The sequence below is a fragment of the Suncus etruscus genome, chromosome 11 (assembly GCF_024139225.1).
Source record: "Suncus etruscus isolate mSunEtr1 chromosome 11, mSunEtr1.pri.cur, whole genome shotgun sequence".
NCBI lineage: Eukaryota > Metazoa > Chordata > Mammalia > Eulipotyphla > Soricidae > Suncus > Suncus etruscus.
Window position 1 is genome coordinate 39311978 of NC_064858.1, and position 20716 is coordinate 39332693.

A 20716-nucleotide genomic window follows, 5' to 3' on the forward strand; every position below is an offset into this window, starting at 1 on the left:
GACTAAAGTATAGTGTTATCAGTGTTTACATGGACCTCTAAATGAAATAAACATTTATACTTTGTGAGGTCAATAATTTTATATATACATACAATACATATATTAGATATATAAGTACTTAAGATGTGTCAGACAATACATGTGTTTTAGGTGTGTGATTTGTTTTTATTTATTTGTTTCAGGCCACACCTGCAAGTGCTCAGCATTTACTACTAGATTTTTATTCACATCTTACTCCTAGAAGGGTTTGGGGGACCATCTGGGGTACCTGGATTAAAACTGGGTCAGCTATTTGCAGGACAACTGCCTTGCCTGCAGTACTATCTCTTTAGCCCCCAAACAATGTGGGGGGGTTGTTTTGGTTTTTGTTTAAAGAAACAATACCTCACAATGCTGAGGGTTTATTCCTGGATCTGTGCTTAGGAACCACTCCTGGTAGGGCTTGGGAAACTGTATGTGGGTCTAGAAATCAAATTTCCCTACCCACTGTACTATCTCTCTAGCCCTTAACTGTGTGTATTATTACAGATTATTGTGACCTACTGTGCAGCTCTAATTGTTTTAGGGGTGAATTCATCCTCAATATAGGTAGAATAGATTGGTATTTACTCATGCGCTAGGGTTTTCTAGTGGTCTCTTGACTCTGTGATCTGATGATAAATTTAGATCTTAATATTCTCTCTTGCTGCTCCTCACCCGATGTCCCCACATTGTGTGCTCTAGTGTAGTGGCACAATATATGACACTGAAAAATGCAATGAATGGCCTCCCCCAAGTTTTATTTCCATTTGACTCTGGCTTTCAAGCCCTCTAGTCTACAGGTATGGCCTAAATCATGCATGATTCCAACTGGTGCTAGATACATTCTTGGCCAGAAGAATCGCTTTAACCTCTATCAGTTTTGTCTCACATTATGACACTTTAATCAGGTCATAAGAACAACAATCTTCCTCTTTAATGTCTGGTAGGTTAAAGAAAGGAGAATGAAGAAGTCAACTCATGAACTCACCTAGCAACTGTCTGCATCCAGGAAATGCTCCAGACAGATATTCCCCACCTACAGATGCATTCATGTCTCACATAGCACACTATGCTAGTTTGCAAACTCTAGGCCTCTCAGAATCTCAGCACATCCCCAATTATCATCCAAAAGGGTGCTGCCAGCCTTAGAAGACTAACCCTGCTCTGTTGGCATTCATCCCCTGCTGCCAAGAGCAGCCAGCAGGTGGCGCACCCGTCCCATTCTCCTGGGCGGTACTGGCAGGAGCGGGTGGGGGCTGCCTGGGTAAGCCACTTGTCTAGCCCACTTCATTGTGCAAACTGTCTCCTGAGAGGAAGAAATGATCTGAAGGGGGGAGAAGACAGCTCCCCACCACCCCTTTTCTTTTCCCTTTGAGATGATAATGAGTGGGTTGATGTCCCTGCACTGTCTGGACTGGGAGTGAACTCATCAGGAAGAATGGGGCTTCCTTTTCTCCCTTCTCTCAGGCTCCAGCTTTCCAGTGAAAAAATCTGGTTTCCAGAATAAGGGAGGGTATTTCATTGCCTCACTACCCTCCCACGCACAAATACACCCTACTTCTCCTCCTAGTGGAAGCTAGTTTGAGAGTTGAACTAGCCGTGCACCCCCACACTCTTACCCTTTCCCCCTCTGATCATGTGACTGTCCTCAGACCTCCCAACCCCATTGGGGAAGTTGGCCCTAGAGGTGAATATTACTAGTTCTGGGAGCCCTTTGGGTCAACCCATAGCAGGGCTGATTTAACAGGTCTCCCCTGCATCCCGCCCTCTGGGAGGAGGCAGATTAGCCAATGGTGTGAACCCTGTGGAAAGGAAGGCTTTGATGGGTTTCAGGCTCATTTGTCTTCAGACTGCTCCAATCTGGTCTCAGGCCTCCTTGGTCTTGCCTCCAGGTTCTCCAGTGCCTGTTTTCTGAGCTGACACTTGCTCTGATGAACCATCATATATCCCTTAGCACATCACTCATTAGCATCACTCCTGAGGCTGTGCTAATAGTCCACCTTCAGTTACACTTGGAATTGTGTGTTTTGGTCCTTTCCCAGGTTTTCAGTATCTAGTAAGATATTTCCTTCATAACTACATGATGACAGAGGTGAACCTCTGTACCATCCCGGTGTATGTGCTGCCCATCCTTCTTTGGGTAGTAGGTCTGGATATTCCAACTTGTTTCCCTTCTTGGTCCAGGAGGCAGAAACTGGCTAGAAGTGAGGTCAGCAAATGGTTATGGACATACTCAGGCTAGAGATCCTTGGCCCCAGCAAGAGCTAACTGAGCTGTTCTGAGCACAGGTAAGGAGATTAGACTAAGGACCATGAGTTGTGTGTAGGTTTGATGCTCAGCTGAGTGTACTTTTTGTGTGTGATGGGTATATAGGCAAGTCATGGAAGAGCTCCTGAGCACATACAAGTGTGTGTGTGTGTGTGTGTGTGTGTGTGTGTGTGTGTGTGTGTGTGTGAGAGAGAGAGAGAGAGAGAGAGAGAGAGATATGTTCTTACTCTTCTGTGCATTGTCTTGACTCTTATTTTCCACTTCTCTATGTCACTGTAATACTGCCATTTAATCTTATTTTTTAACAATAGGCAAAGATTTTTGTGTTATTTTCTTTTATAATATTGTCTATAGAAGGTATTGAAATTTTAGATCTTTGCTTCAAAATCCAAACACTGACCAGTAAAAACTGGTCCCTCAACAGTTTATGAGTTGGTCCCATTCCCCACTCTGGCATCTTCCAGATCTCTGGCCTCGAGAGCAGGCTGAGCACAGACAGATAGACAGACACAGCCAAACTGCCCCAGACACTCCTCCAGGCCTCTGGCCTCTGGCTCTAGTGCCTTCTCTGACCTCACTCATGGCCACCCTCCCAGAATTTCTGCTCTTCTCTTTCAACAAATGCCCATTGTTACCTGCCCTTCAGTCTCACCTTTTTTTACACTATCCTCTGCTTGTATTTGTTGGGGAGGAAGTCAAAGGGGTATTCTTGACTTGCAGCACCCCTCAGCTAACCATCTTCTAGCCTGGACTCACTCAAGCTGACACTAAGGTGTGGTTGACAGTACCCAGAGAGTTTCCTGAGTCTTAGGCCCATTGTTATAGAAAGTCTGACATTCTGTACTGCTGGTACTGTTAGGGGTGCCCATATACCCCTAGGGGGTTTCTTTATTTCACAGAGCCTAGACAAGCAGGAGGTGCCTAGGGATTTGAATAAATGGCTTTGGAATAAGTTACTAGTGTAACGTTTTTGAAAAAAAAATTGTTTTTAACATTTTAATTTAATTGTTTTAATTGAATCACTTCGAAATACATACTTACAAAGTTATTCAGAGTTGTTTCAGTCATACAATGTCCAACACCCATGCCTCACCAGTGCACATTTCATACCACCAATGCCCCAAATTTCCCTCCTGCCTGTCCCACCCTACTATGCCCTCCACCCCCAGACTGCCTATAGAGAAGACATTTTCCTTTTCTTCTCTTTTTTTTTTTCTTATCCTTTTTTCCTTTTAGGCACTGTGGTTTGCAATACTGTTACTGAAAAGGTATCATGCATATCATTTTACCTCCTTCAGCACCCAGTTCTTGTTTAGAGAGATCATTTGCAACTATCATTATCATAGTGGTCCCTTCTTTGTACTAACTGCACTCCCCACTCTTTGTGGCAAGCTTCCTACCATGGACCAGTCCTCCTGGTTCTCATTTCTATTGACTTTAGATATTATTATCACACTATATCCCACAGATGACTGTAGTCATACTATGTCTGTCCCTTCCCCTATGACTCATTTCACTCAGCATAATCCATCCATGTATGAACAAATTTTTTGACTTTGGTTTTCAAAACATCTGTGTAATATTACATGGGGTAGATGTACCATAGTTTCTTTATCTACTCATCTGTTCTCAGCACTTCGTTGTTTCTAGATTCTGGCTACTGTGAATGGTCTTATTGCCATTTTTAAATTCTTTCTTGGCCTCTTGTGGCAGGGATCATGGACTGCTACAGAGCAGGGATATCTTAGCCAAGACAGAAAGTGCTGCCATCACTCATCCCCATCCCATGGCTAACCACAGCCTTGTAGATGAAATGGATGCCAGGCAAGTCAGGCCTGCGGGATTATGCATGAACATCTGAGCAGGGTGGACACTGGGGTCCTCCAAGCCTCAGGACTGCATCTGATACCAGTCTTCACTGTGTAGCAACGGGTCCCACTATCTAATTTTGGGGGATTCATGGTTCTCAGTCTGGAGCAAGAATTTACTCTTCCCAAGAAAAGGAAAATCAGTCTAAGTCCCAATCAGATTCCCCAAGTGCAGTTGCCTATTCCTACAGGAAGGAATTTCAGAAGGCAAATAGTGCAGCATAGGTTTTGTTTGTTTTTGCTTTCGGGCCATACCTGCTGGTGCTCAAGGCTTACTTTTTGCTCTGAACTTGAGAATTAGTCCTGGTGGGCTTGGGTCCTATATAGGATGCCAGGGATTGAACTCAGGTAAACCACATTTAAGGTAAATACCCTATCCACTATACTATTACCACAATAGTATAGATATTTTATTGAAAATGAAGGAGGGAGAAGATGTGTTCAAGAACAAAAGGAATGTATTCAAGACCAAAAAAGAGTGTGAGTGAGTGAGTCAGTGAGTAAGTGAGTCAGTGAGCCAGTGAAAGAGACCAATAAATTCAAACAAATGAATTGCATACCCCAGGTGAATTTGCTAGTGCCTCTGAAAGTGGGGTGAACATTTTTTGCTTCTGCAAAGATGATTTCATAATCCCTTTTCCAGGATGTCCAGGTTTGAGGATTTTCCTGTAGATTGAAGCCTATTGCTAGTGCAGTGTCAGAGGGAAAGACTGAACTTTGCATGGCCTTTGTTCATATTCTGGTCAGAGCCTTAAGTTCCTGCCGGTTTCTCCTCTCTGAATAAGTCTGGGACTTCCTTTCTGGACTGGCACCATTCAGAATCTTATCAGGCCTTAAAGTACAAACCTGGAGTTGAAACTGGTTGGTGACTGGGATTCTCGTTCAAATTAGATCTAGCTTTATTACTTGAACTCATTGCCAAGGGATCTCTTGTCCTCCTTCTCCACCTTTTACCTCTTACCTGATTTTGTCTCCACAAATGGTCACAGTGGCCTGGTAGCATGATTCCAATACCAAAGATGACAAATGCTACAATCCAGGGCTCACATCTCCCCAGGGATCTGACAGCTGACTTTCTTCCAACATACCTCTGCTCCTGGGCAACTCCTGCTTTGTCTGGGATTGAATTTTACAGGGAGGAAGCCAAGCTAGGAGAGACCAGGCACCTGGTCCTGAAATCAAGGCAAGAGAGTTTCTAGGCTAGCACTTGAATGGGACTCATTTCTTCTGTTTTGGAGAGGAGAAGGGAGACCATATTTGCTGGTTCTAAGGGCTACTCCTGGCTTAGGGACTGCTGTCAGCTCAGTATCATTACCAGCAATGGCCAAGAGACCATGTGGTGCTGGGTATTGAACCCAGGCCTCCTGCATGCAAAGCCTGCACTCAGCTCTTTGAGTGTTCTCTGGTCCCAGGGCTAAGTTCTTAAGGAGTCCCAGGGGATGTGAGGCTAATCATGGCCTGAGTCACCAGCCTTTGGCATGACTGAAATGCTTGTTTTTAAAAAATGGTCAAAATTATTTTTGAACAATAGATAAAAGTGTGAATAAATAACCCACTGTCTGGGTTGAGCTGTCTGGGATGGGATAGTGTCTTCATTACTATCTAGTGGCAAGCCTTAGTGAACTTTTCCTCCCCAAACTGCTTGCTACATGGTTTTCATTGATTCTTCTATCAAATCTCCCAACCATTGCAATATTTTATGGTTCTTGTTTTGTACTTGAGGAACTGAGGCCAAAAGGCTAAAATAAAAGCAGATGTAAGACTCAGACCATCTACTCTGACCTTCTAGGTCACTTGCTATCCCTCCACTTAGTTATAGGCTCACTTGTGCTTTGTGCTGTGCAGGACTGAGAAGCAGGTTCTGGGGCCCCCATCATACATTGACACACACATCTACCCATGCCCAGTGTAGAGGGCAGGAGCACTCCATATCTCAGCCTGATGCCCATCCAGAGGCTTCTAGTAGTCTCACCCTAAAAGGAAGCCCTTGAGACAGCTGAGTGCTGAGAGATGCTGGGGAAAAACTCTGCCCTTGAAGCCATCTTTTTTTTTGTTTATTTGTTTTGTTTTGTTTTTGAGCACACCCGGCAGCGCTCAGGGGTGGCTCTACACTCAGAAATCACTTCTGGCAGACTCAGGGAACCATATGAGATGCCGGGATTTGAACCACAGACCTTTTGCATGCAAGGCAAATGCCTTACTTTCATGCTAACTCTCCAGCCCAGGAGCCATCTTGACATTCAGATTAGAAACTGTCTCAGATTGGAAACCATCCCCATTGGAGAAATTACTCTTTAAAAAAAGAATCTGCTTTATAAGATCCAGGGAGCTCAGACAGAATCTTTCTGTTAATGGCTTCTCTTATTTTTTTAATATTAAAGATAATATTTCCTAACACAAGGGTCTTTTCCCCAAGAAATTTAAAATGGAGAAAAAGATAAATGACATGAACTCAGTCTAGAAGAGCAACACAGCTCTGTGAGTGTGGCTATCTCTGGGCATTATCTGTAGTGTAGACTTGCCAAGCCTTTCTTGCCCTGGTTTCCTCATCTGTGAAAGAGGAATCTTGGAAGGAACCAGCACCTTTACCACTGTGCTCATGGGGAGGCTGGAGAATACTTTTAGAATTCTTTAGAATTCATCCCATATTATAGGGTGGGCCATTTGCCTATCCTAGGACTGGTGCTGGGACCCGAGCTGGGTTTAAGCCACCCTGGTTAAACTACCTTATCCTAGGAGCCTGGCACAGTGTCTTGTAATGTGGTGAGATAGGTACAATGAATGACAGTCATGAAAATGAGGGGCTCTGAGAAAGTTTGGGGTTGAGTTCATGGAGCAGAATTTCTGGAGAAGCAGTCAGCTATCTGGAATTGAATCAGAGAACCTAGGTCAAAGTACCTGGAGGTCAGAATACCTAAGAGTCAGAATAGTTGGGAGTAATTGTACCTGGTAGTACCTGCTATCAGAGTATCTGGGATCAAAATGCCTGGAATCAGAATAGTCATGAGTCAGAATACCTGGGGTCAGAGTATCCAGGAGTCAGAGTACTTGGAAGTCAGAATATTTGGGAGTAAAAGTATCTGATATTACCTGCGATCAGAGTAACTGAGATCAGAGTAGAGTACCTTAGGGTAGAGTAGCTGAGATCAAAGTACCTGGAATCAGAGTACCTGGCAGACAGTGCTTAAAAGTCAGAGTACATGGGACCAGAGTAATTGGGTCAGAGTTGAGAATCAAACTGTCTGGGAGTAAGAGTATCTAGTAATAACTATGATCATAGTATCTGGGGTCAGAGTACCTAGGAGTCAGCATACTTTGGTCAAAGCATCTAGGAGTCAGAGTATCTTGGAGTAAGGATACCTGGTATCTATGAAAAGAGTACCTGGGATCAGAGTACATAATGCCATTTCCCAGACTTCTGCATTCCTTGATTTCTAAGCTACTATTTCAAGCCAGATCTTACCTAGGGGCCTGCTACACCCCTACTCTTACCAGAGGCCCAAGAGCAGTGGTAGGGTGGGGTATATATTAGCACATCCCTCCTGCAAGACCTCTGAGACCTCTAAGACCATTCCACTTTCCACTGATCCACTGCCCTATAGAGAAGGGGTGGGTTTTGAACTCATCCTAAATCACCATCAGTCCCTTAGGGCTAGGGTTGGCAGATTTAAAAAATAAGAATACCAGTTCTTCCCCATACAGAAACACTGGGTGAGCAGATCTATTCAGATCCATGCAATATTGACACAGAATTGTGTTGTAGGCTTTGTGTTGGTCTGAAGTTTGGATTGAATTAAGTGTCCTGCATTGAATCACTGTCCATCCTACTCATGGGCCAGACAGTGAGTGCTCAAGACGTGAGTTCAGGGAGATGCGGGGTGATATGGCTTGTCCCTGCTTCCCAATCAGAACCAGAGCTGGACACCCCAGACTCTCATACTCTCCCCAGAAATGTGCGCTTCCTGCAGGGAGAAAGGGCACTCTCACCCTCTGAGGCACTCTCACCTCCTGAGGCCTTGGGAAAACCTGATCTCTGAACCCCAAAATCCATGTCCCTCTGCTGCCACCGGCAGGATCAGGACTTGTTCTTTTGGACAAGTCCTTGTAGAAAGAGGGATGTGGCTTTGGCAGGGTACTAGCAGGCTCTGAAATGGCCACTGTTGCAACCATTCACAGCAGTCCCTAATGGCTGCTGACTCCAGGAGTCCTGAGGGCTGGGGGAGGGAGCCTCTTGGCCAGTCTCTCTGTCCAGCTGGACATGCCCGACGCTGGCTGGAAACACAGGGCTCTGGGGGTGGGAGGCTGGCCAGAACTCTGAGAGAAGATGGCAGTCACCTCCTCCTCCTAAAGCATATTGGGGGGCTCCTGCCGGCAACCTCACACCTCATTGGAGAAGCAGATCCTTGTTTCTTAGAAGCCATCTTCCCGCCCTACACACACATACCCTGCTATTTCCCGTGCGCCTAGGTTCTCCTTGAACAGTCAGGCATTGTCCCTGTGCTGGAATAAGCAAGAGTGGGAGCACGAGGGAGACCTGAAAGGTAACGGGGCACCTTCTACTGACTCATGAGCCACCTGCTGTAGACTCATCCTTCCCACATGTCCTGTGTCTCCCCCAATCTTGAAGGCTCCAGTGTGAGGGGAGGGCAGGGCCAGAGCATTCCCCAGCGGCCTGGCCAGTCGCCTGGAGACAGGCTCCCTTTTCCCAGGCCCGGCCCCTTTTATCGGGGAGACAATGTGCGCACACAGTGAGGGCCTTGTGTGGCACCCAAGCCCCGAGCCCTTTGACTTGAGGAATTTTTCAAGTGCTGACCTCGCTTCGTGAGGCCTCTCTGCCATCCAATCCCGAGGCCTGGTGGGCAGGGACGAAGGGAGGGTGTGGGGGGAAACAGTGAGGAGTTGTCTCCTGCAGGCCTGCTAGGACTTCACCCCCTGAAGCTGGTGCTAGAAAATCTGGGGGAAATGTCTCTGCAGAGAAGGGGGTGGGACTATGGTGGTGCTGGTGGCTAGGATTCTGCTCTCTCTTCTCCCATCTCTCTTCTCCCACCCATAAAGCAAATGATAGTTAAGTTCATGGTCCCCCAAAGCCTGTTTGCAATGGGGTGACATTCGGATTCAGGGTCACCCTGCACTTTTCTACTACATAAAGGACCCTGTTTTGTAGAAAAAAGGACCATATTGTCATCTGTTAGTCTCTGTAGAACTCTGCTGTTTCCTTCCCTCTTTGTACCTCTTTGTTGACCTGCTACACTCCTGGGAGTAGGGGTATGGTGGGGGAACTGACTTGCTTGGTTTTACTTGTCCCTGGGACCTCAGCTCAGTCTCATTAAGACCGTTGAAGATGCCTAGAGTGATGGATAGCACTTGCCTTGCATGTAGCTGACCTGTTTGATCCTCAGTGCTCCCCCAGACCCTGCCTAGAGTGATTCTTAAGCACAAAGCCAGGAGTAAGCCCTGAGCACTGCCAGGTGTGGCCTAACCTCCCCTTATCCCTCTCCAAAACTATATTTTTGAAGAGAGGAGTTCAGTTCTCCCCATGCAAACAGAGGTGCTGCTTGCTCTAGAGATGAACAGTATGGGTGCAGGACAGTCACCTAAGACCCTCTTCCCCAAGCCCCACACCGGTGAGTTCTTAGAGTAGAACTTCCAAATTTGAAGAGTTTTTGTCATGATTCTGTTTCCAAACCCCAAGATGGAAATTTCACAGGAGCCAAACGGGCTAAATGGAGCCAGTAAGAAAGAAGCGGTCTTTTAGCAAAAATACAGAATAGTAAAGTCTCCCCAGGATCAAGAGGGCTGCCTGGCCAGAAAGTTCTCTGTTGCAACAAATGAATGATTAAAATGAAGACAACAGCAATAATAATAATAAAAATAAATTAACACTCACCCGTCTCTGGTGTGTGTTTACAGCAGGAAACACAGTGCTCTGTTGTGTCCACCCCAGCCCCTTTCTGCCTCCCTCCCAAAACCTGTTTTGTTGTCAGTGTCCATTGGTTTGTCTTTATTTTGCTGGACCCGGTTCATTTATTTTATTTTCTTATGATGCTGGCACAGGTAAAATCATCCAATTTTTGTCTTTTTCCTTCTAACTTCACTTGCTTTGTTCAATTTCCTCCTGTTCTCTGAATGTTCTCTGAATGGGAAACATTCTTTCTATGAGTACAACACTATCACATATTGTTTATATCTCACATATTTTGCTGTTATTGTGTTGGTTTATTTTTAATGGGGGTGCAGTGCTCAGGCGGTCAAGAGGCCTCTGGCAATTTTTGTTCAACCTTTCCCAGGATCCAATATGAGGGTCTGAGGAAATGATGTTTTTCCATTTTTGTCGGTACACTTTGCACTTGGCTTGTTTCCACATCTTAGTTATTGTAAACAGTCCTACAGTAACTATTGGGGTGGAGCTAACTTTTCAAGTTAATATGTTCATATTCTTTGAATTGATACCTGATAATGGAATTGATTATCTTGAGCTTTTTGAGAAATCTTCCTGTTTTTTGAAATGCTTGTCCCAGTTTACATTCCCATCTCTGACTATTCTGGCCCTTTCCCAGGTCTGGCCTTACTTTCCTTTGAGAAGTTCATTAGTTGAACTGGTAATCCCTCCCTGTCCTCTGAAACTTTTCTCATCCATGTCCTCTGAATGGCTTTTGAAGGTGTCTCCACAATGTTCTGGGCTTTGTGAGATGTATCGTGCTAGAGACTAGGCTTTGCCTCAGGGAAACGGTCACTGTAATAATGCCAACCTCATTACAGAACTTCTCTTCTCCTTGCCTGTGGAAGCCTGAGATGTGTTTCCCTGGCAGGAGGGGGGGCTGTCTATGAGGGGGCTTTGCTCTCATCTCCTGACCCCCTTGTCCTGGAACCAGCAGGAAGGCAGGAGCCTGGGTTTCCTGGAAATTTTCAGTCCACTAAGTGCCCTCTTCATATTGGAATGAACTAAATTAGGGGGTTCCAATGCAGCTGCTCATAGGAGACAAAGCTGGTTGGTGAGTGAAGGAGCAGGTGGTAGGAAGAGGCACAGGCTGAAGAAATATTTCCCTACCGTCACAACAGCACCAGAACAATAAATGTGTCTGTCACTTGGTTTTAGCTTCCGTATGTTCACAGAGAGCCGTGGTGGACATGAAAAGTGATGCCCATCTGGAGATGGCAGCTGTAGTCCACTCTGTGGGCCTGATGTTGCTGAATTATTTCAGGGGAAGCCAATGAACTGAGTTTTGGTGTAAATTTTATATCATTAAATTAAAAGAATAAACCAGAACTAGTAGTAGTGAGTAGGGTGTTTGCTTTGCAGGTGTAGTCCCAAAACAGGCAAAAGATTTAAGTCTAATAGAACCAAGCTGTGGACTCTATGAGGTAGCAATTCCTGATATAGAAGACAGGAGTTGGGGTAAGTATTCAGTCTAGCTCCTCATCTAGCCTTCTCTTGACTAAACTCTAAGTGTCAGGATGGCAGGGGGCTGCTTTATTCAGCATAATTCCTGTGCTGAGCACATAGTAGACTTAGATAGATTAGTAGATTATCTAGTAGATTAGATAGATTGATGCTTCATCAGTTGTTAAATAAATGGATGGGTGGATCAATTCTTTGCTGGGTAGATAAATAATCTGGATGGTTGAATGAGTGGATTAATGCATGGATGGATGAATGGAAAGATGTATAGGAAGGAAGGAAGGATAGAAGGAAGGAAGGAAGGAAGGAAGGAAGGAAGGAAGGAAGGAAGGAAGGAAGGAAGGAAGGAAGGAAGGAAGGAAGGAAGGAAGGAAGGAAGGAAGGAAGGAAGGGAGAGAGGAAGGAAGGAAGGAAGGAAGGAAGGAAGGAAGGAAGGAAGGAAGGAAGGAAGGAAGGAAGGAAGGAAGGAAGGAAGGAAGGGAGAGAGGAAGGAAGGGAGGAAGGAAGGAAGGAAGGAAGGAAGGAAGGGAGAGAGGAAGGAAGGGAGGAAGGAAGGAAGGAAGGAAGGAAGGAAGGAAGGAAGGAAGGAAGGAAGGAAGGAAGGAAGGAAGGAAGGAAGGAAGGGAGAGAGGAAGGAAGGGAGGAAGGAAGGAAGGAAGGAAGGAAGGAAGGAAGGAAGGAAGGAAGGAAGGAAGGAAGGAAGGAAGGAAGGAAGGAAGGAAGGAAGGAAGGAAGGAAGGAAGGGAGGGAGGGAGAGAGAGGAAGGAAGAGAGGAAGGGAGAGAGGGAGAAAGGAAGGGAGGGAGGGAAGAAAGAAGGAAGGAAGGGAAGAGGAAGGTTTCCCAGTAAACCATATACCCCCCAAGCATTGCCAGGAGTAATTTCTAAGTGCAAAGCCAGAAGTAAGGCTGAGCACCATTGAGTATGGCCCCAAAACAAAAACAAACTCATATAAAAATCACCGGCAGATGCTGACTCGGACTGTGGCTCATAGTACATCAGAATCCTAGGCCCTGACTCTTAGTAGGACATGACAGAATGTGTTCTCAGGATCCTCCAGAGAAAGATGCTTCCCTGGGTAACTGGACCAACTGATCTACATACCACATTGTTCCCTGTGCTCATTCTGGGCATCTCATTCCTTGGGCACATACTTCTACTCCCACAACCCCCATTCATTTTCTGACCTTCTGTGAGTGCATCTGTACACCAGAGCAAAGATACTCAGCCTTTCTCAGGCCTGCCTGAGTTCCATGAGGTTCAGTCAGGGAGTGAATTGAGGACCTGAATTGTGACCTAGCCTCCCCTCAAAATACCTTTCCCTTTTTGATGCCACTGGAAGATCATGTGACCTTCTGCACTCTGGGGCCCTCTGACTCTTAGTTCTCATCTTCACAGCTTTCAACCCAAGGGTCAAGGCACTGCGCACCATCAGAGGTGCCTTCCCTCACTCTTCCTGCAGAAGATTTGGTTCAAGGATCCAAGGACAGTCTTTCTCCTCGAAAGTCCCCTCTGGTTTGTAGTCAAGATGGTTGGCAACATAAGTGGCAGAGAACAACACAACACCACTGTGCCGCCGGGCTTTGCCCATGTCACCAAGTGGCCCAGCCCATGGAAGGCCTGTGTGGTCCACCTTCTGCCTCCTCACACTTCCATCCCACCACAAATGAGCCACCATCTATGTGTGGCATCAGAAACACAAGGAAATCTTTCTGGCTCCCTCCTCTGCCCATCTCACTGCACTACCCAACCTGTGGGCAGATAGATATATCCATCCAAACAGCACATTCCTGGGCCCTCCTCCCCTCCAGGGCCACAGGGTTGCAGCCTCCTGGATGGATTTCCAAGAGAGGCACCCTGGGTCGCCTCTAAATCTGCGTGTGCCTGTTCTTCCCTTCTCCTGTCTCAGCTGCATCCATGAAAGAAGCTGGTACCGTGTCTCCTTGTAAATCCCTCACATTCCACATCCCGCCTCCCCCCAGCGAGGCATTTCCCACCCCAGGCTCCACCGGTTTTATAATATTCTCCTTCCTGGTGCCTCTGATGTGGCAGTAAAATATGAGACCACCCACAGAGGCAGAAGCTTTGTGGAATCAAGTGGGGGGCCCGGCCCCTTTCCCAAGGCTGATGAGGACTTGACTGATGGCTGTGATATTCAGGGAGCCTGTTATGAGAATAAACATGTTAGGGCATCAGGAAGATGGGGCCTCTGGGCACAGCTGAGGTCAAACAAGCGGGGCAGTTACAGAGTAACCCAGCCCCCAAGGCATCTAGAATTCCAGACCATCCTTCCCCTCCCCTCTCCCAGACAGAGGAGTTCAGAGGCAGCTCTAGGCTGAATGAATCAGGGGGCAGCAGCCTGTGTGGCCTGTCAGAAGCCAGATTTCTGACTGCTGGCCAGGGAGGACCGCGGACCGCCTGACCCGCAGCCTCAGCCCAGTCTGCCTGCCAGACCCCCATGGTAAACATTCCAGAGATGGGCAGCGCGTGTGTTCGTCGTTGGCAGGTGAGGTGAGGCCGTGTGTGCACCGGAGCTGCCTGGGTGGCATTGCTCTAGCTCAGAGCATTCTGAGTTCAGGGTTAGAACCCGGGTAAGGACTGCTGGTCAGGCCGCTTGGATCCTGGACAAAGGCGTCCACATCTTAATCAGCACAGACGGGTAGGTGTTTTTCTGCGGGGTGCCCGTAGGTGGCAGTGAAGCATCTCCCTGAGGCCTAGGCCGCTCCCTGGAAGACATTTCAATTGAGCTCGAACCTTTGCTGCGATTCTATGTGTCACTTTTTCTTGTTTTAAATAATTTTTATTTTGACCAAAGTGAATTACAGATCTTTCACAGTAATGAGCTAAACACGGGACACGAAGTTTCTGTGAGCATGGAGGCACAGATGCCCAGTCTCAGTAGTTCCCAAAAGGGAGAAGGAGAGAGGATAAGAGAGTGAATGAGAAAGAGAGAGAGGGTCAGCACCATAAATTCATAAATTCTGCCATAAATTCAGCAGAATCCAGATCATGAGGGACCCAGAGAGTGTGGACTGACTCCCTTCAATCTAAAAGCCTGAAACCGAACTCATAGAAACCACAGATGTTATGTGAGTTTGAATTTTGGAGGTATTGTATAAATTGGACCATCCTGTTCCCTGCCTGAACCCCTCCCAGGGCCATGTGAGTGGCCCTTAGATGGAGGGGTCTGTGGATGCTGGCAGGTTTCTGACCCTCATAACCTCAATTGTTGTTGTCTATTGTCCCTGATGGGACACATCAAAAGAGCAGAAATGTCCTCTGGTCTGTGTCTTTCACAAAGGCCCAATGATGCTTTGTGGATGAGGGACCCCAAAAATTTGTCACTCAAAGCTGAGGAAACACTTGGTAGTTCTTTGCTATTGCTTCAACCCTGACTCTGAGCTACACACACTTTGGAGTCTACACAGTACCAGGCACTATTCTAAGTTGTTCTCATTTTTGGTCTTATTTTTATTTTTTTTAGCAAAGCAGAAGTTTATTTCCAATATTTTTAAATATTGTCTTTATTTAAGCTCCTTGATTACAACATAATTGTAGTTCGGTTTCAGTCATAAAGAAGACACACACGCCCTTCACCAGTGCAACATTTCCATCACCAATGTCTCCAGTCTCCCTCCTCCACTCTACCCCACCCCTGCCTGTATTAGAAACAGGCATTCTACTTCTCTCACTCATTGACATTGTCACCATAGTTGTCAGTGTAGTTATTTCTCTAACTGCACTCACCACTCTTTGTGGTGAGCTTCATATCACGAGCCTGTCCTTTCAGCCCCTCTTTGGTCTTTGGTCTCATTTAATTCTCACAACCACACTGCAAGATAGCTATTGTGAGTCCCGATTTGCAAGTCCAGGGGGGATAGTGAGTGCTCTCAGCCAGATAGCCTGTGAGGGAGTGCCAGGATCACATCCAGTCACCCCAACTCACACCAACAGATTGTTCTGCCTTGCAGCATAGAGGGGAAGGGGCTAGATCATCACAGCCCTGACTGGAGACACAGACCTTGTAACAAATGAGGAGACTGAGTCCTAGAGTGGCCCAGTGCCTTGTCATATCACCATGTGAGTGGCGGTTCTTGGGTTTTCTCAAGCCTGCACTCGTCCCAATCCATGCTTTGTCCAGCATACTGATGATGATGCACTATTTACCATCTGAGCTCCCTGGCCCACTCAAAATTCATTCTATTTTCTGAAGCATAAGCTGTAGAGACTCAGCTCAAATTTTGTTCTGTTTCTGACAAACTCTCCATCCTGACAGAGAGATGAGTTCTGTATCAGAGTCTGCAATACAAACCATGCCATAGGGACCCAGAAATTTGGCATCTGTGCCCATTAGCATCAGGGTCCAATCCCATTCCCCATTCTCCCAATATTGTGACCAGGGGACAGCTGGGGTGTTGATGAGGAAATAACCGTGTGGGCTTATTTATGTGTGTGTCTTCAAAAGGCCTTAGGGTTCAGGGAAGAGAGGGTACAATGGAGAATCAAGTATAAACCCTTTCAGCTCTCCTGTGTTCTGAATGGAACACCCCAAATTCCAGAATTTCCAGTTCTCACTGTGACAGTAGATTCTTATATTCCATCTGTTGAGGAAAAAGATATATTCAATGTAAGTGTTTACTAGTTTTATTGTCATTATTAAACATTAGATATATGTTAAATACATGTGATACATTGGCTTTAATTTTTCTTTTGCTCCTGATTCTACCAATATTAGTAGAGGTACAAATGCTTACATCCATTAGGACTATAAAATAATACCATGCATCTCCCTGATGATTACCACCTCACACCCCAGAGATTGGCACACATCACAAAGAATGAGAACAATCAGTGCTGGTGGGGATGTGGAGAGAAAGGAACTCTTATCCACTGCTGGTGGGAATGCCGTCTAGTACAACCTTTATGGAAAGCGATATGGAGATTCCTCCAAAAACTGGAAATTGAGCTCCCATATGACCCAGCTATACCACTCCTAGGAATATACCCTAGGAACACAAAAATACAATACAAAAACCCCTTCCTTACACCTATATTCATTGCAGCACTATTTACCATAGCAAGACTCTGGAAACAACCAAGATGCCCTTCAACAGACGAATGGCTAAAGAAACTGTGGTACATATACACAATGGAATATTATGCAGCTGTCAGGAGAGATGAAGTCATGAAATTTTCCTATATATGGATGTACACGGAATCTATTATGCTGAGTGAAATAAGTCAGAGAGAGAGAGAGATAAACGCAGAATGGTCTCACTCATCTATGGGTTTTAAGAAAAATGAAAGACATTCTTGCAATAATAATTTTCAGACACAAAAGAGAAAGAGCTGGAAGTTCCAGCTCACCTCAGGAAGCTCACCACAAAGAGTGATGAGTTTAGTTAGAGAAATAACTACATTTTGAACTGTCCTAATAATGAGAATGTATGAGGGAAATGAAGAGCCTGTTTAGAGTACAGGTGGGGGTCGGGTGGGGAGGAGGGAGACTTGGGACATTGGTGATGGGAATGTTGCACTGGTGATGGGTGGTGTTCTTTACATGACTGAAACCCAAACACAATCATGTATGTAATCAAGGTATTTAAATAAAATATATATTAAAAAATAATACCATGGGGCCGGGCGGTGGCGCTAAAGGTAAGGTGCGCCTGCCTTGCCTGCGGTAGCCTTGGATGGACCACGGTTCGATCCCCCGGTGTCCCATATGGTCCCCCAAGCCAGGAGCAACTTCTGAGCGCATAGCCAGGAGTAACCCCTGAGCGTTACCAGGTGTGGCCCAAAAACCAAAAAAAAAAAAAAAAAAAAAAAAAATAATACCATGCCTTGGTATATCCTGGGGTATGGTATTTGCTACCTATAAAGATTTGTGAAACACAAACTCTTGTTAGATTTTTTTGTGGAGTCATAAAGCTAGTGCAGGGGTTTCGGCTCTTGCCTTGTATGACACCAACCCTAGTCCCATCTCCATTGTTAAAAATAGAACCCTATAAAGGACTTTTCGCCTTCCTATGCATTTCTTGGAAGATTCTCTCAAAAAATTTTTTAAGATTACTTTTTGTCTGAGACTTATTCACAGACCATCAAAGACCATTCCCTGGGGGAAAGCTCAGATCATGCTTTCGGGTTACACCAACAACTCCTTTCCCACTAATTTCTTTTTTTTTCCCCACTAATTTCTTAACCAATAACATCTCTGCCTGGCAGAATTGAGAAAAGGTGGCACTGGTATTATATTTTGCTCAGTCCATAGTTCAGTTCATCTGAGAAAGGGGGAGCTTGCAGGTTTAGGAAGTTGGTGGGAATAGACTGAAGCTTGGTCAGAGATTTCACCAATGGAAAATTGGAAAGATAGAAGGTAAAATGTTCAGGGAAAATGATAGAAATGTTCTTGGGGAAACAGGAAAATAGACTGTAGGAACGAAGAGCTATGTTCCAACAAAGGTTTGTGAAAATGCCCAGCAGAGTACAGTGCTCAATAAGCAGAAATAACACGCAAGTGCAAGTTTTATCATATCAACAACAGAAAAGCAAGCGCAGACTTTGATTACTTGCACATTGTGTGTGGAAGGATATTTACATCTAAGAGCACCAGACCCTACAAATGTATTTCAGGAGGCCAAGCACTGCCAGGGGCAGCCCTGGTAACCTGAGCATCACTGGGCCAGAGCAGTGCCCCATTGCTATGCTCAAACACTGACTGCCTGTCCCAGTGGTTGAGGATACACAAGAGTGTCCTCCCAGTCCTCCCAGAATTCTGCATGGGGGCCATTTGATAAACAACAAATAGGAGGCCCTCTCCCTAGGAAATATAAACCAGCGCTTACCTCCATGTTCACTGTTTTTTTTTTTGTTTTGTTTTGTTTTTTTATGATTGAGCCTACTCAAAATGTTGGATTAGGGCTGGAGAGATAGCATGGAGGTAAGACATTTGCTTTGCATGCAGAAGGTCAGTTGTTCGAATATTGGCATTCCATATGGTCCCTTGAGCCTGTCAAGAGTGATTTCTGAGCATAGAGCCAGGAGTAACCCCTGAGCGCTGCCGGGTGTGACCCAAAAACCAACAAAAATAAAAAATGTTGGATTAGAATAAGTTCTGGAGAAAGTATTTCATCTTCCTGGGTTTCAGGGTCTTTGTGTGATGAAGATAATGATAACTACACTTGTGGTGATATAGTGTCACACGAGAAAAGTTCTATATTAGACTCAGAGCAGTTTCTAGTACAGAGGATATGCTAAAGCAGTGGTCCTCAAACTTTTTGAACAGAGGGCCAGTTCACTGTCCCTCAGGCCGTTGGAGGGCTGGACTATAGTACGAACAAAAATTATGAACAAATTTCTATGCACATTGCATATATCTTATTTTGAAGTGAAGAAACAAAACAAGAACAAATACTCGGGTCATAGTTTGAGGACCACTGTCAGCTAAAATATTGTTTGGAGGTATTTTCACCCTTATCTGCCTTTTTACATTTAGCAAATATTAATTGACAGGGCTGGATAAATGTTACAGAATGTGAGACACTTGCTTTGCATATGACTCCAGCAACTGTGACTCTTGTTCAGTCCCCAGCATTGCATATGGTCCTCTGAGTACCATTAGGTGTGACAAAATCTCCCCTCACCCACTACCAAAATCCTCCACACATTTAAATATATATTATATATAAATAACATATAAATATATATTACTTAAATATATATTTAAATTTAATGTATATTAATATACTGTATATTTAATATATAAATATGTTTATATATATTTAATATATATTTAAATTTAAATATATATAAATTGCTTAAGCTCTTGCATGTGCTAAGTACACAGATCAGTGTTGGAAATAGGATGATGAATAAATTAAGTTGTTCCCAATCTTGAGGGACTGACTGCTTTATAGTTTAGTGGCCATTTGCATAGGATGAAGTTGCTTATCATAAACAATTATAGATATAAGTGCTATGATAGAGAAGTTGAGTATGAAAGGAGACTCAATATGAATAGAAAGATAGAGGATGAAATTAGGATGCTTGTATAAAAAATCAAATACATAGGAAAATTTGAATTGTAGAACCAACGAGGAAATAGAGAAAAAGGAAACATTACAATATCTGTTTCCATTTAAGTAAAACATAGATTAGGTATTAGAGAGGACACTCAATAAACTAAGTATATGCTTTCTATGTGAGAGACCTGGGTTCAGTCGCCAGCACCACATGGTCTCTTGAACACTACCCAGAGAAAAACCCAAGTATTAAGCCAGGAGTTGCCCTGCCCACTTGCTGATATTATGAAAGATAGAAAAAAAAACAGATTTGTAAGGAAAGATAACCAAATCATAGATGTGTGGATGGATAGATAAACTGGTAGATTCATAGCAAAATTATGAATGGATGAATGGATGGATGAGTGGGTGGGTGATTAGGTAGATGAGTGGATCAATGGATTAATGGATGGATGAATGGGTGGATGGGCAAAAGGGACAGTGAGATCTGTTATTGAATAGATAAATAGGTAAATGAATAAATGGGAAGAATAACTTAGTAAATTCCTGGTGTGGAATATAGAGTGACTCAATAAAATAATTCTATGCAATTATGTAGAATTCTCTATCTTATATCACCCTTAAAGTAACTCTCAGATATATGTCATGCAGGTGTTAATATCTTCCTTTTACTGAGATAAAACTGAGCAAGACACAAGGCAGGAAGCAACTTGGCAGCACCAGAAGCCTTGTCTTCAGTCCTCTCCTGGAATCCTTGCACTTCTCTTCTACACAATTTGTGTTAAAAAGAAAGAAAAAAAAAGTGGGCATTCAGGAGGGAAAAAATGCAGAATGGGTCTGGGAGTAATGCCTTTGGGAAAACAGAGAGCAGATAAAGAAGACTGCATCTTTACTGACCTGATTTTTCCCTTTTCTTCACAGGGCTAAGTATTTTCATGGAAAGAAAGTGAATGGCGAGATTGAGATTCGGGTGGAGCAGGTAAGTGGAGCTGAGTCCTCAGCACTGTCACCCTGACACTTTACAGAATACCCACAGCCGTTCCCAGAGTAACCTCAGCTCCCATTGTGTATGTGATAATTATTGCCAAGATTTCCAGAGAACTTTTTTTTAGAGTTTTAAAAATTACTTTATTTAAATAC

General features: G+C 44.6%; 1 protein-coding gene across 1 annotated transcript in view; it reads left to right on the plus strand.

Annotated features, from left to right (window-relative positions):
* SYN3 (synapsin III) overlaps positions 1–20716 on the plus strand; it is a 367029-nt gene that overhangs the window by 45884 nt on the left and 300429 nt on the right. Inside the window, exon 3 of the mRNA XM_049783129.1 lies at positions 20498–20555. Within this exon, the coding sequence (XP_049639086.1) occupies positions 20498–20555 (58 nt within the window). The remainder of the gene's footprint in view (positions 1–20497; positions 20556–20716) is intronic.